Source organism: Crotalus tigris, unplaced genomic scaffold (assembly GCF_016545835.1).
Source record: "Crotalus tigris isolate CLP2741 ecotype Arizona unplaced genomic scaffold, ASM1654583v1 scf7180000017968.19369539983:2297261, whole genome shotgun sequence".
Classification (NCBI taxonomy): domain Eukaryota; kingdom Metazoa; phylum Chordata; class Lepidosauria; order Squamata; family Viperidae; genus Crotalus; species Crotalus tigris.
The window spans coordinates 1,727,813-1,742,536 of NW_024096750.1; the positions used below are offsets into that span (position 1 = coordinate 1,727,813).

Below are 14,724 nucleotides of genomic sequence, written 5' to 3' on the forward strand. Positions count from 1 at the left end.
GGAAAAAATGGCGGACTGCGTTGTTTGGCGACCCCCGTGAAATGGTCGTTCGACCCCAAATGGGGTCCCGACCCACAGGTTGAGAACCACTGAGTTAGATCTTCCTCCCTTCTGCTGTCTCCTCAGTCCATCATTACCCACTCACCTGCTTAAAGACCCAGTTTTTTCCAGTTCAAAATAAACCTTGTAATTAATCAAACACTAATTTATATATGGCTGTGAAAGTTGGACCATAAGAAAGGCTGAGCACCAAAGAATTGAGGCCTTTGAATTATGGTGCTGGAGAAGACTCCTGCGAGTCCCTTGGACTGCAAGGCGTTCAAACCGGTCAGTCCTAGAGGAGATCAACCCCAACTGCTCTTTAGAAGGCCAGATCCTGAAGTTGAAACTCAAATACTTTGGCCACCTAATGAGAAGGAAGGACTCACTGGAGAAGAGCCTGATGCTGGGAAAGATGGAGGGCAATAGAAGAAGAGGACGACAGAGAATGAGATGGCTGGATGGAGTCACTGCAGCAGTAGGCGTGAGCTTCAATGGACTCCGGAAGATGGTAGAGGACAGGAAGGCCTGGAGGAACATTGTCCATGGGGTTGCAATGGGTCGCACATGACTTCGCAACTAACAACAACAAAATTATATTAGTTAACATTAATATATTCTTTCTCTCATTAGTAATAGGAGGCTGCTTCACTGCTACATTCTTTATCTGGCTGTGTGATTATCTTTGTTTGAAAGCAACAAAACCCTGCCAACCCCTAGCGTTTCCTGTCACTCAAGGAAGCGACAAATACTAAAAGAATGATACTGCCCTCTGCTGAACAACAAAAGTGCAGCTGAGTGGAATTTTGACAGGACAAGGCCTGTGCTATTTGAAAACAGAAAAAATGAAACAGCACAATAAAAGGTAAAAGGTACATCCATCAAGTTTGACATTTATTGCCAAGTAGGAACGATGCCTATGACCTGACCACTGGCTGCATGGAAGGGCCCAAGCAGGATAATCCAATTCATGTTATTATCCTTTTTGTTTGTTATTTTCTGTAACAACACAGAGATCTTTTGTAAGCGCTTTTCTTAATAATGTTTGTGATTTTTTTAAGGGATTTACCTAGTTTTATTTTATTCAATATTCCTGATGCAGACGATTAAAATACAGATAGTCCTTGACCTGACCACAAGTGAACCCAAAATTTCTGTCGCTGGGATAGCTAAGTGAATTTTACCCCATTTTTACGAACCTTTCTTGCTAGAGTTGTTAAGTGAATGACTGCAGTTGTTAAGCTAGTAACACAGGTGTCATGTGAATCTGCTTTCCCGCTGACTTTGTCATAAAGCAGTGGTTCTCAACCTGTGGGTCGGGACCCCATTTGGGGTCCAACAACCATTTCATGGGGGTCGCCAAACAACACAGTCCGCCATTTTTTTCCCCTTTTCCTTAGCTGTGCTACTCCCTTTTATTCTATTGGCTTTTGAAAGCCAATAGAATAAACTCTCTTGAATAGAGTCTAATTCTATTGGCTTTCCAAAGCCAATAGGAATTGTCCAGGCTGTCTCTGCTCTGCTGAGCCCGCCAAAAGTCCCATTCTGCAAACAGTGCTGCACCAGTTGAGTAGTCCTCGACTTACGACCGGTTGAGTAGTCCTTGACTTATGACCGGTTGGGGGTTGCGGCATTAAAAAGGTTGAGAACCACTGTCATAAAGGGAGACACTGCAACCGTCATAAATGAGTCAGTTGCAAGAGTCTGAATTTTGATCACCTGACCAGCAGAATGCCACAATGGTTGTAAGTGTGAAAAATGGTAATAAGTCATTTTTTTCAGTGCTGTTGTAATTTTGGTCACTAAATGAACTGTTTGTAAGTTGAGGACTACCTGAAAACAAAAAACAATTTGTCTTACATAGTTGCAGATAATTTGGAGGCCTATTTTGGGCATTTATTCTACTAACACATCAGAACTGCCTTCCTAAGAGCCAAAAGTGGATTTGCCCTATAGCCAATCTATCTCACTCATCAGACTAGTTTGTATAAATCTTCATTCTGATAAATTGTGCTCTTAGAATTTAATTTTGGAGCTTCTGCCATAAAGGCAGAAGACTATGAATTTCTAATTCAAACCATACAAAAGCTATTTTGGCACATCCAATGCCAGGTGACACATAAACTATCTGCTTATTGGCTACATCAAGCATTAGCAATCTAAACAAACCTGTTCAATTTAGTCTTTTGATTATAATTTTATATAGCGTTAACAAATTCAAGAGAATACAGCTTTTGTAATTTCTTTCCATTCTACAGTCTTGAATAATTAAGTTGATTTTTTTTTAAAACCATCGTGTTTACTCTTTAATTAATCCAATTAAACTCTAGGGAATCTATGTGAAACTGCTGCGTCTGTTAGACGCTGATAGTGAGATCAAACGACTTAATGACCAATATTGAGGAAAAATTATTCAGCCTTTCAATACTGGACCAGGATAGTTTTGAGTTATCTTCTTCCTTTACCAGAGCCATTTCAATGCTATTCTGACTATTTTGAGTTGTTTAGCAATAACACTTAGACTTATATACCATTTCACAGTGCTTTACAGCCCTCTCTAAGCGGTTTACAGCATATTGCCTGCAACAATCTGGGTTCTCATTTTATTGACCTCGGAAGGATGGAAGGCTGAGTCATCTTTGAGCCGGTGAGAATCGAACTGCCAAACTGTTGGCAGCCGGCAGCCAGCAGAAGTAGCCTGCAGTACTGGACTCTACCCATTGTACTACCACAATGTACAAAGCTCAGAACAATCCATTGTGAATTTAGAACAGCTGTGGTGATCTTGAACTTTTAGCTTTTCTCATCAAGGGAAGAGGCAGTAATTTAATTCAGTTACTTATTATAATTGAAATGGCTGCCCACTCAACATGCAATTCAGACATAGAAGGGATACAATCGGTATATAATAACCATCTGGGATGGGATTAGAATTTGACTTTTGATTCAGAAACTCCATGGTCTCAGGTGTGACATTTGAATATGCCTACTCAAATGCTTTGTCTTGTGTGTGTGTGTCTGTGATTATTGTTCTGGTATTTGGGAAGGCAAGCTGAGCTTATACAGAGCAAAGTGTCTCAAAAATTTATATGCTTTTTCTAAAGGCTGATTTAAATTATACCATAACCTAAAACTGGTCAAAATGCACAAGCAATCAATAGCCAATATAAGTGATGGGTTTTTAAAAAGTACCTAAAATAAGAATTAGTCTATTTTACATTTACCCAACAGATAATTATTACTGGGTTATTCTTTCAAGTAAATATGGTCTTAAACCTGAAGCAAGAGATACAGTGGTGCTTAAAAATATGTAGCTCTGAATAATTTTTCTCAATGAATAAATGAACAAGTATAATGTTTTTGACTTCTCTTCTGTTATTTTTGACTCATTTGTTTAATTGGCTACTTTATTTTGTTTTAGGACTTATGTGGAAGTCTGATTACATTTTAGGTCATATTGATGGAGAAATATTGAAAGTTCAAAAGGATTCATAAATATAAATTACGGTACCTCTGATTTGCATATTTAGTGAAGCCCAAGGATATATTCCCACTGCTAGGAAGAATTAACAGATGCAAGACTCAATTAAATCATACATTTGCAGATGTAATTACATTTATTTTTCTTTTCTTTATACCATTCAGACGTCTCATACCCAATGCATAATGACTCAACATTCTGTAATTTTTCTCCTTTTTTAATGAACAAAGTAATAAGATACAGGTTATACATGGAAAGAAACATCATTGCTTTTCCAGGACAATCTTTAAAATAAGAATTAGGTAAAATATAGATCTACTAGAGGTCAAAACAAAACAAAACAACTTCTGCAGCTCTGGATACCTTTAAATCTCATAGTGCTTCTCTGACAGTGGTTTAATATTGAGATCTGGTCTGTGCTCCAAATATGTATTATGATAAGGAAACTGCTTTGGTCCCTGAAATGAAAGGAGAGAGTAAGAATCAATTAATAACAGAATCTCACACCAGAATTAAATCTGGTACCATTATACACTCTGTATAAACAATTATTGCCTGCTGATGTAATGCAGTATGTGATGTAAAACTTGATATAGAGGAGAAATTCCTTTTTCACAGAGCACAGCCTGGCCCATATTTCTTATTTTTTTTTTTTTTAAAAAAAACAAGTTTTATTGATTTTTTAATTTTTACAACAAGATGCTTGAGAAACAACACGGTGATAGGGTAATCAATCATCCAAACATTGAAGACGCCCTTTCTATTTCCCTCAAATAATATAATATATTCAAATTAATGTATTTTTCAATAAAATTCAATCAATCACAGCAATCATCAATAATATTTCATCTATACAGATCCAAATCCTGTTTTTAAGCGTTACTAATTTACAATTACCATATTCTAATTTGGCTTTTAGATAGACATCTTATTAATACTTCAGGTGTCCCTCCTTTCCCTTTTTCCTTAACCTAATCCTTATCTCTAAAATATACATATTATTTCAACCATAACATTCTTATATTTTCTACAAGTATTCTATTTTTTAATCTAGTAACTCATTTATTAATCCCATTTCTTCTTTTATCAGAAATCCCTCTTATTCTCCTTCCATTACAAAATAGCTATCCTTCCTAATAATAAGATTACTCCAAAAAATACATTTCTGCTCTATTTTAAATCTGTAATCTATCAATCAATCTGTATCTATAAAAAGCTCTTTTAACCCACTCAATAAAGTTTAAATCCAATCCAAATAATTGTTATATCCACAACAAGCATATTAATACAGAAAAACATCTTCTTACTAAATTCACATATGTGATTAATCTTTATTCAATCAAGATCTCTAAAGCCTTATTTACCCGTCAAATAAAGTTTTAAATCACATTTTTAAATCTAACTCTAGCTGTCTTTCTAGCCTGGCCCATATTTCTGAGCAACAGGAAGGAGATCCTACAAACAACCCCAGGACAGACTTCAATGAGAATGCTGGAGAATGAAGAAGGCATTGACCTTAAGTCCCCAGTAACAATCCTGACACATTTCATACTGTGTCCTGGATCCCGTGGAAAGAAGGACTGTTTCCACAAGAGACAGCTGGGAATGAATGGTGAACATACTGTAAGCTGTTGTTTGAGTGAGCGAAGTCTGAGGCAAGTTTTACTGGTAAGTAAATCAGACATGCCATGAATTTTCTACATACAGTAGTGGCCAAAATTGTGGAAACCTTTTGGGAAAAGCGTACAGTAGAAACGCCACCTTTGGTTAAGTTTCCACCAATTTTTCTTCTACTTTCTTTATAACTGTAGCCTTGATTACTTAATACTATTTTTACATTGCTTTCTAGGCAACCAGTCAACTTTTTGCACCATGACTTTAATTTTATTACATTTTACAAGCTCACTAAATGAAAGAACACAAAAAACCCAACCAACTGGATAGCAATCACATAACACACTGACAAATGTCTTCTTCTCAGCTTCAATACATGACATCAATAACTGAATCCTACTGTGATCTGATTGGCTCATTGGCAAAACAAGATGGCATCCGATTGGCTCTCTAAACACTCATGCTCATTGGCTACGATCAGATGAAGGAAAGCTACCTGATAACCTAAGCAAGTTGTGCTTCCTTTTTCTGGTTATTTGGCTATAACCTTTCATAGTATACAGTACAGTTAATTGAACAAACATTGTTGCATTACATTCTTGATTAAATTATCTTTCCATTGATATATAATTTTATGGTACTACTCCCCGCCAAAAGTGGTGTTATTAACCATCCAATCTCAAAAATACACTTTTCCCAAAAGGTTTCCACAGTTTTGGCCACTACTGTAGGGCAGAAGGGTCTGGAATAATTTGGGCTGTCGCATCACATTAGAAGGAACGGACAAGTTTAAAATGATGCAAGGATTATACTGTAATTTTAAAGCAAAGAACAATAAATAAGTATAAAATATACTCATTGTATCCAAGATTCAAGGTTTTTTAAAAATCCCAAAAAACTACTCATTATTCTTTCTATCAGTGATTTTTTTTTCATCCAAAGAGGTGGGATACTTTCCATTTACCACAGAAAGAAACTTACACTGGTAATTCCAAGATTCTATTTCCCCGCCAGTAAAGAAAATATCCTTGAATTAAACGTTAAGAAAAAATTCCAAAGTCACATCTCTTATGCATAAAGTTAAAAAAAAATACAAAGGACAACTCGCGTCAGATCTTAAAGAGAACAAAAATTCAGCTAGTAAAAAAATTGGTCTAAAAATGATATTCACATGAGAGGTTTATTTTTTGGGACCAAGGTCTGAATTTTCTGGATCAACTTTCTAACCCTAAGCTGTTTTAGCTCCACTTGGAAAGTGTCTCCTCTCTCTCTCTTTTGTAATTGGGAAGACATCTACGTTGAATAATGTCTGCCTATGTCTCTTCCTTTTAACAACAGTAGCTCTTCTTGACTGGATTAAATCTTTTGCACTCATATCCACCAAAGACACCCCTCACAACTGAAAAAAACCCCCCACAAGTAATGCCATCTTCTATCCCTGTCCTACTTCTTAAAACTACACACAACTGAAATTGGGAATTCTAAGATTGTAGTTAAAATGCTTTTTTACTAGGTGAGAGAGTTTTCCCTTTCCTAAATTGTACGAGGCGCTAGACTTTAGGCGGGAACTTTTGCAGATCACCCCAACCAGAGATTCAAGATCTCTTGGGAAAAAAAAAATGTAGATTCAGAACTTACCACTGGTTGGTAGGCTGGAAACATTTCACCAACAAAACCCATGAACAACATGAGTCCAATAAATCCCCAAAAATACCTCTTCATGATATGCCAGGAAACGGGGGTCGGGGATGTATCAACCCGTGTCCGTACATATAAATCAAAGCTCCGATGCAACTGGTTAAAAAAAAAAAGATAGGAAGAGACAGGATTAAATACTGCACTACAGGCTTGTTATATATCTTTGTGCATGTCAGGTCCTTATAGATCCTTGTCAGGATGCTGCCATTCTGATGGGAGGGGGGACCTTTGGAGCTCTCTTGTGATGTGCTTAGCTTTGCTTTGTTTACTTTGTTCCTCTTTGCTTTGATGTACCTTCCCTGAAAATGGGAGTGGAAGAGTTTGCCTCGCCAAGGACTCAACGCCTTGGAAGACACTTGGGTGTTCTCACAACACCTTTGCACCTTTGGATTGGTTCCCTATGGACCGGGCAGTCGGGAGGGGTTTTGAACAACCAGGTTTAACCTAATGTTTTTGCGTGGGAAACTTCAGTTCCTGCCTGCTTTCTCTGGCCGATGCTTTGTCGAGGCTGCCCCAGTCTTAACAGTTCCAAAAGAGAAATTGTCAAGCCCCTGCTCCCAGCAAAATGACTGGTGGCTCCAGTGAAGCCCCTGCTCCAGCGTAAACAAGAGGAGCCCAACCACTAGACAACATTACCACCCTCATTTTCAAGCAGGCCCTGGAGAAAGACGAGTGGTTCCTGAGCCACAAGAATTTTTGCTCGATGCGAGAGGGGCTGGCCTGGCTAAGGGGAAGTTGTACTAAAAACTATGCAAACCTGCCATGATTCGAAACTGGTGGGGTACTTTGGATTCATAAAAAACCTCCACCTTTTAAAGAGACAATTTTGACGGCCTTCCCTAAAAGAGGACATTGAGAGCTACGTGGCTAACTGCCCCCCCTGAGCAACAGCCAAATGGAGGCAAGGGAAAACACCGGGCCTTCTGCAATCGGTGGCTGATCCTTGAGCACCCTGGAGAGAGATCTCTATGGATTTCATCGTAGAGTTGCCAGAAAGCACGGGGAATACAGTGATTTGGGGAGTGACTGACCTAATCTCAAAGCAGGTCCACTTCATCCCATGTCAGAAGATCCCCATGTCTAAGACCCTAGCAAAGCTTTTCCTTCGTCACATATACCGCTTACATGGGGCCCCACGTTGAATAATTTTGGATAGGAGGGTCCAATTCACTTCAAAGTTCTGGAGAGCCTTTCTGGACCTTTTGGGGACACATCAGGATCTGCGTACTAGTGACCATCCTCAAACTAATGGGGGGACAGAACGAACAAACTCAGTTCTAGAACAGTATTTGAGATGCTTTATTAACTATCAATAAGATAACTGGACTGACCTCTTGCCTTTTGCTGAGGTTGCTTATAACAATTGTGTACACACTAGCACTGGCTTCACCCCTTTCCGAGTTGCCACCAGGCAAGACTTTAACCCAATACCCGAATTGCCAGCCTCTCTGTGGGCACGCGCGCCATTGCCCCAGCCCCGTCTCCCCCTGCGGCCCCTTCCTCTCCAGAAGCCCCCCTGGAGGAGAGTCGTCCCCCTGGCGTGGCCTGCATGGAGCAGCGCAGCCGAGGACATAGCCGGGCAGCAGGGACAAGACTCCGCCCTTGCGCTCCATAGCATGCAGATGATGCTGCGGGGTGTGGCTGCCATGGCGCTGCAGGGCTGCCTGGGTGATCTGCTATGGTGGGCCATTGAGGCAGTGCATGGCCTGTGGGCAGGTGGAGGAGGGGGCAGGCAGGGGCAGAGCAGGCAGGGCGGGAGGCGGAGCAGGTTTTGGGCACTCGGTCTCTAAAAGGTTTGCCATCACTGCCCTTGACAAAGCCAGAGCAGCCTACAAAGCACAAGCAGAAAAGAGTAGAACCTAAGCTCTTCCACATTGGAGACCGAGTCTACCTATCTACTCGATATCTCCAGTCCCTACAACCCTCTAAGAAATTAGGCCGAAAATTTGTAGGACCTTTCCCCATCACACGAATTATAAACCCTGTCAGGGTAGAACTGAAGCTACCAAAAACCGTAAGATAGGTCCACCTTGTGTTTCATTGCAGCCTTCTAAAACCTGAAGTAACCTCGCCTTTACGGCTAGGCGGCCCTCCCAAGGCCGTAACCCATCATGGTAGAAGGTGAACAACACAATACCTTGTAGCATGGAAAGACCTCCCCACATCCCAAAACAAGTGGGTTCACAAGAAACACGTTAGAGCCTCCTGACTTCTCAAACGATTCTATGCTCCTTACCCAGATAAACCTCATGTTATTCACCAAAGCACCAGAGGGCAGGACAAGAAACAATGGTTGGAAACTGAACAAAGAGAGAAGCAACCTAGAATTAAGGAGAAATTTCCTGACACTGAGGACAAGTAACCAGTGGAACAGCTTGCCTCCAGAAATCGTAGGTGCTCCTTCACTGGAAATTTTTAAGAAGAGGCTAGACAGTCACATGTCGAAATGGTATAGGTTCTCCTGCTTGAGCGGGGGGCTGGACTAGAAGACCTCCAAGGTCCCTTCCAGCTCTATTCTATTCAACTATTTTATTCCTTTTCAGGACACAAAAATAATGTCAATACCAGAATCAAAGTGGGGATTTCAATGCTGATCTAAAGTATACTGGGGAAACAGGGATGGAAAATATGCTTCAATATTGGACTCATGGAAGGATTAAACTTTCTACCAAATATATTATTGCACTTAGATATTCCCTTATTCATTAATTTTAATATGGAATTCTGGATTACAAACTGAATTGAAAGATAGGTAGATCCCAAATTAATTCTTCTTCTTACTGGTTCTCCAAAATTGCGCCTCATGTCAGGGTAATCCCATTCATACCAAGGATTTTTTTCTTCTGTGGATTGATCTGGGAGTTTGGGATAGTCACCATAACTGTGAAAATATGAGAACAAAGCTTTAGACCAGGAGCAAGCTTTTTATGGACCCAAGTTGCTCCTAAATCTTTTCAGTGCTTAAATCAACAAATAACAATACAATTTACTAGTGATTTAAAATAAGCAAAAAGATAATGTTCTGTCTGCCAAACGTAAAAAACTTGACAAGAGGGCTGAAAATGATCGCTAAGCCTTGCAATGACAAGAGTATCACACTATCATGTTCCTTTGTCTCTTGCAGGTTGAATTGTGCATTTTTAAGTATGGGGATCTGATCACAAACATATTGCCTATTCCTATTTTAGACAAAGTAACTGCCGGATGAATTCAGTCTTCTAAAACGGAGGAGAAAATAATTAATACAACCAACAAACATTTGACTATCTTACACATTTAACTTAAACAAGCATTCCTGCTAGGAATGTCTCCTCTATCAAACTAGTACATTTTTTCACCCTTTGTTGCAAATTCAGCATGATACAATCTTGTTCCAACATTTTAAGAAAAACAATTGTTCATCAAAGAAATGCAGGATATTTATCACTTGATGAAACAAGAAAATTTAACGTTTTGATTTTTGAAATTACAAGGCTAGAACGGGCTCCAATTTAATTCTAAGGGAAGCCATACTAACAATTCAATGAACTGATTAATAGTTTAATTCTAAAGCAAGCCACACTGATTAACACACTGTTGTTACAAATGCTTGGTGAGGGGAACAGGACCTTCCATGATTTAGATCAGCATACTGGGCATATGTACCATTGGAAATAATACACAAACTGCTAAGTGAACATTTACATTTCTGATTTAAATAACGTGGCAGAGGTGATTCCACTATTCCTTCCAAATGTAAATCCCCCTTTAACCTAGATTAATATTTTTAAAGATTGTACTCATTTCCCAATGAATGCCAACTATGGAAGTCACTTATTATTATGAGGCTATGATAGGCATATAGAGACAAACGCTCCACAATCCTGAAATCACAACATTTGTTCCTAACTTTGTACAATATTTGGTTTCTTGGATATACAAATGCAACCTACCCCAAACCATCATCTGCATATGGCTTATAGTCCTCCAGTGTCAGGTTGTATTTCTTTGAAGCAGCTGCCTGCTCTTCTGGAGTCTTGGGGTATGCCCCTGGAAGCAGATGTTTGGGCAGATCCGAAGCTAAAAGCAGAAAGAGCAATAGCTCAAAGATAGTGTAGAGAAAAGATGTGCAGAGCAGATGATAAAGTCTGGATTACTTATTTATATATAACCTGTATTTTACAAATAAGTCAAGTCGGTGAATATATTCAACACATCTTCCTTCCCTTATTTTCCCCACAACAACCACCCTGTGAGGTGAGTGGGATTGACCCAAAGTAGCCAACTGGCTTTCAATGGCTAAGGCAGGACTAGAACTCATGATGGAACGGAATGGAATAGAATAGCTTTCTAGTGTGGTGCCTTAACCACTAAACCAGTGTTTCCCAAACTTGACAATTTTAAGGCATGAGAACTTCAACTCCCAGAATTCCACAGCCAGCAACGCTGGCTGTGGAATTCTGGGAGTTGAAGTCCACATGCCTTAAAATTGTCAAGTTTGGGAAACACTGCACTAGACCAAAGTGGCTCTCTTTATATCTCTATATGTCCATATTTTCTCACAGTTAACTAAATTTGGATGTATAAATGCTTCCATTGTTGAAAGCCATCCTCGTATTTTCAAATATATTTTACATTTTATCTTTCCCCATGTTAATAGTAATGTGTTTCTTATATAGCGGTTCTGAAAATATGCATTTTATTTTTCCCATACCATGTGCCAACCAAGTTGTAAATCATATCCCTCCAAATATAACAACCTTTAGTTTCTGAGAGTTATCCATTCTTATTAATGCAAGTTAGATATGATAAAGATGTCAAACTGAATGGATTTTATAAAGAGCAGACCTTGTTTGATCAGGCATTATTAAGCTCTGATGAGAAATTAATTAAGAAAATTTATAAATTTTTATTGAATTTGAAAATGGAAGATGAACAAGTTAAAGAAACAAAGATAATGTGGGTGAAGAACTTTGGATATAATGTAGAATTAGAAAAATGGCAAAATCTGTGGGAAAGAAATTATAAACTGACAATAGCAGCTTCTTATAAAGAAAATTTATATAAAATGTTTGATAGATGGCACTTGCCATTCAGCAAGATTGGCAAAAATGTTTAAAAATATGTCAGATAGATGTTGGAAATGTAAATATAAGGCAGGTACTTATTATCATGTATGGTGGACATGAGTTGAAGCAAAGAGGTACTGGAAAAAATACATACTTGGCTAGAAAAGATGTTGGGAAAACATGTAGATTTTAAACCGGAACTTTTTTTATTAGGTATTATGCCAGAAAAGATTGCTAAACAAAGTATATATTTGATTTTACATGTGATAACAGCGGTAAGAATCATATTTGCACAATATTGGAAAAGGGAAGAATTACCATTAGAACAAATAATTAAAAAATATTAGAATGTGCAGAAATGGACAGGCTGACTATGAGGTTGAAAGAAAAAGAAGAAACAGAATACTATCAGACTTGGGACTTGTTTTATCAATAGTTGGAGAAAAGAATAAACACTTAGGAATTAAATTTGTATTAGTGAATGATAAACTCAGACAACACGCTGTTGATTAAGCACTATTGAATTATATGGAAAAAAATAATAAAAATTTTACAACCCCCCCCCCCCCCAAAGTGGCTCTCTTTATTTTTACTGACCAACAAGGTACAGGTAGTCTTCAACTTACAACCACAATTAAGCTCAAAATTTATGTTGCTAATTAAGAAATTTGTTAAAGTGAATGTTGTCCCAATGTATGACTTTCCTTGCCACATGTGTTAAGTGAATCACTGCAGGTGTTAAATTAGTAACGTGGTTGTTAAAATGAATCTGGCTTCCCCATTGACTTTGCTTGTCAGAAGGTCGCAAAGAACGGTCACCTGACCCGGGGTACTGCAACCGTCATAAATACGAACTATTTACACACATTTTGAGCTGAGATTGATGCCTTTCCTAGGGCAGGGGCAGGCGACCTTGGCTCTTTTATGACTCGTGGACTTCAACTCCCAGAATTCCTGAGCCAGCCATGCTGAGGGGAAAAGGAGGTTTCCATGCTGACCCATGCTGGCTCATGAATTCTGGGAGTTGAAGTCCACCCATCTCCGAGTGGCCAAGGTTGAGAAATACAGGCTTAGCCCAGGGGTAGGCCACCTTGGCTCTTTTATGACTCATGGACTTCAACTCCCAGAATTCCTGAGCCAGCCATGCTGAGGGGAAAGAGAGAGGTTTCCATCCTGAGCCCTGCTGGCTCAGGAATTCTGGGAGTTGAAGTCCACGAGTCATAAAAGAGCCAAAGTTGTCTACCCGTCCTACGGCAAAGGAGCGGCCTGATGCTCCCGTCACACGAGACGCTTGGGAAGCAGACGGAGCCCTACGAGGCGGGCTGCCCAGAGCGGCCTCCGCAATGTGTGTGTGGTGGGGTCGTCTGTCCCTCCCAGAGCCCAACCTGCAAGGTCTCCTCCTTTCCCCGCCCGGGACGCAGAGGCACTCACGGACCGAGGCGGCTGCTGCTGCCATATCCCGGTGTCAATGGGCAGGCGAGCGGGCGGAGGACGGCGCGGAGGCGGCCCAGCGCAACGACAGCGGCCATCGCGTCTGTCAAGGGCGGGCGCCGGGTCGAAGCTGAAGGCTGGAGGAGTTCTAGTCGGCCATAGAGTTTCCCTGAAAGAGAGCCGCTGTCTTCATGGCTCACCCGGAAACAGTTTGCGCCGTGAGGAGGCGCCAGACGCCAGGTCTGACCCCACTGCGCTTCTCAAGCCGGAAGGATGCGAATCTTACGGGTATCTTCTTTGCCGAGGGTTCATGTCTCTTCGCCTCCCCGGGTGCTCTGGGGAACCTCTTTATTCCTCCGTAGCCACCTGGAGAGCCCAGGAGCCCCGCATATTTATTTTATGTATTTTATGTATCTCAGCCAGTGTATGTGAGGGCACTGCAACCTACTCGGCTGCTCACAATTTAAATACAAACAGTACATGCACGAAAAACATTGATTAAAAGTATTAAATGGTATTAAAAGCAGCTGTCCGAGCTATTAAGACCAGGAGAGGGGTAGTATCCCCATGTAGATCCTGGCAAAGTTAATCCACTACAGGGGTGGACAACCTTGGCTCTTTTATGACTCGTGGACTTCAACTCCCAGAATTCCTGAGCCGGCATGGCTCAGCTTGGAAACCTCTCCCTTTTCCCTCAGCATGGCTGGCTCAGGAATTCTGGGAGTTGAAGTCCACGAGTCCTTAGAAAAGCCAAAGTTGCCTACCCCTGATGATCCCATGTCCAGACGAGACCACTGTGAAAAAGGAGTCTGTATAATCTAATTAAATCAGTGTTTCTCAACCTTGACAATTTTAAGGCATATGGACTTCAACTCCCAGAATTCCACAGTCAGCATTGCTGGCTGTGGAATTCTGGGAGTTGAAGTCCACATGCCTTAAAATTGTCAAGGTTGAGAAACACTGAATTAAATGGTTCTTTGGCAGCTTTCAGATGTGTAGAGTTCAGCTCCCAGGATTCCCTAGCCAGCCTTCCTCAAAGAAGAGACTTTTGACTTCAAGAAAGGTCTCTTTCAGCTCCTTTTTCTTGGAAATCTGCCATTTGATATTGGCCCCTAGAGGGTATTTACATTTTCATTTTCATGTGGGCAAATACCTAATCAGTTTCCCAGACTTTTCTTTAATAAAAGTTTTGCAAAGTTGCTTCACACAGAAGCAACCGAGAAATTTACTTATTGAGTTGCTGAATCCGGCTGACAGGGGCCAGCCCTGACTTTTGTCATTTAACTAACACAGTTATTTCGTATTTTAATTCGATGTATTTTCTCTCTCTTAAAATAATGTTGGCTCATTACAGATTGGGGGCGCTGAACATTCCCCGGGTCCTATTTCCTAGAGCGGGCAACTCCGCGCCGG

General features: G+C 40.3%; 1 protein-coding gene across 1 annotated transcript; it reads right to left on the bottom strand.

The window, feature by feature from the left end:
• Window positions 1-3,633: 3,633 nt before the first annotated feature.
• NDUFB8 (NADH:ubiquinone oxidoreductase subunit B8) lies at window positions 3,634-13,499 on the bottom strand. Its single transcript, XM_039345636.1, has 5 exons — window positions 13,316-13,499; window positions 10,765-10,891; window positions 9,614-9,713; window positions 6,773-6,928; window positions 3,634-3,978 (listed from the first exon to the last, which is right to left on the bottom strand). Exons 1-5 carry the CDS (start codon window positions 13,407-13,409, stop codon window positions 3,886-3,888), a joined length of 570 nt encoding a protein of 189 aa, XP_039201570.1. The 5' UTR covers window positions 13,410-13,499; the 3' UTR covers window positions 3,634-3,885.
• Between the last annotated feature and the right edge of the window lie 1,225 nt (window positions 13,500-14,724).

What these genes read in the sequence shown, in the direction of transcription:
- NDUFB8 (XM_039345636.1), bottom strand. Translation starts at nt 13,409, where the DNA reads ATGGCCGCTGTCGTTGCGCTGGGCCGCCTCCGCGCCGTCCTCCGCCCG. An exon ending in TGGCAGCAGCAGCCGCCTCG is followed by an intron (nt 10,892 to 13,315) that starts GTCCGTGAGTGC and finishes TTCTGCTTTTAG; the next exon opens with CTTCGGATCTGCCCAAACAT. An exon ending in GGCGCAATTTTGGAGAACCA is followed by an intron (nt 6,929 to 9,613) that starts GTAAGAAGAAGA and finishes TTTTTTAACCAG; the next exon opens with TTGCATCGGAGCTTTGATTT.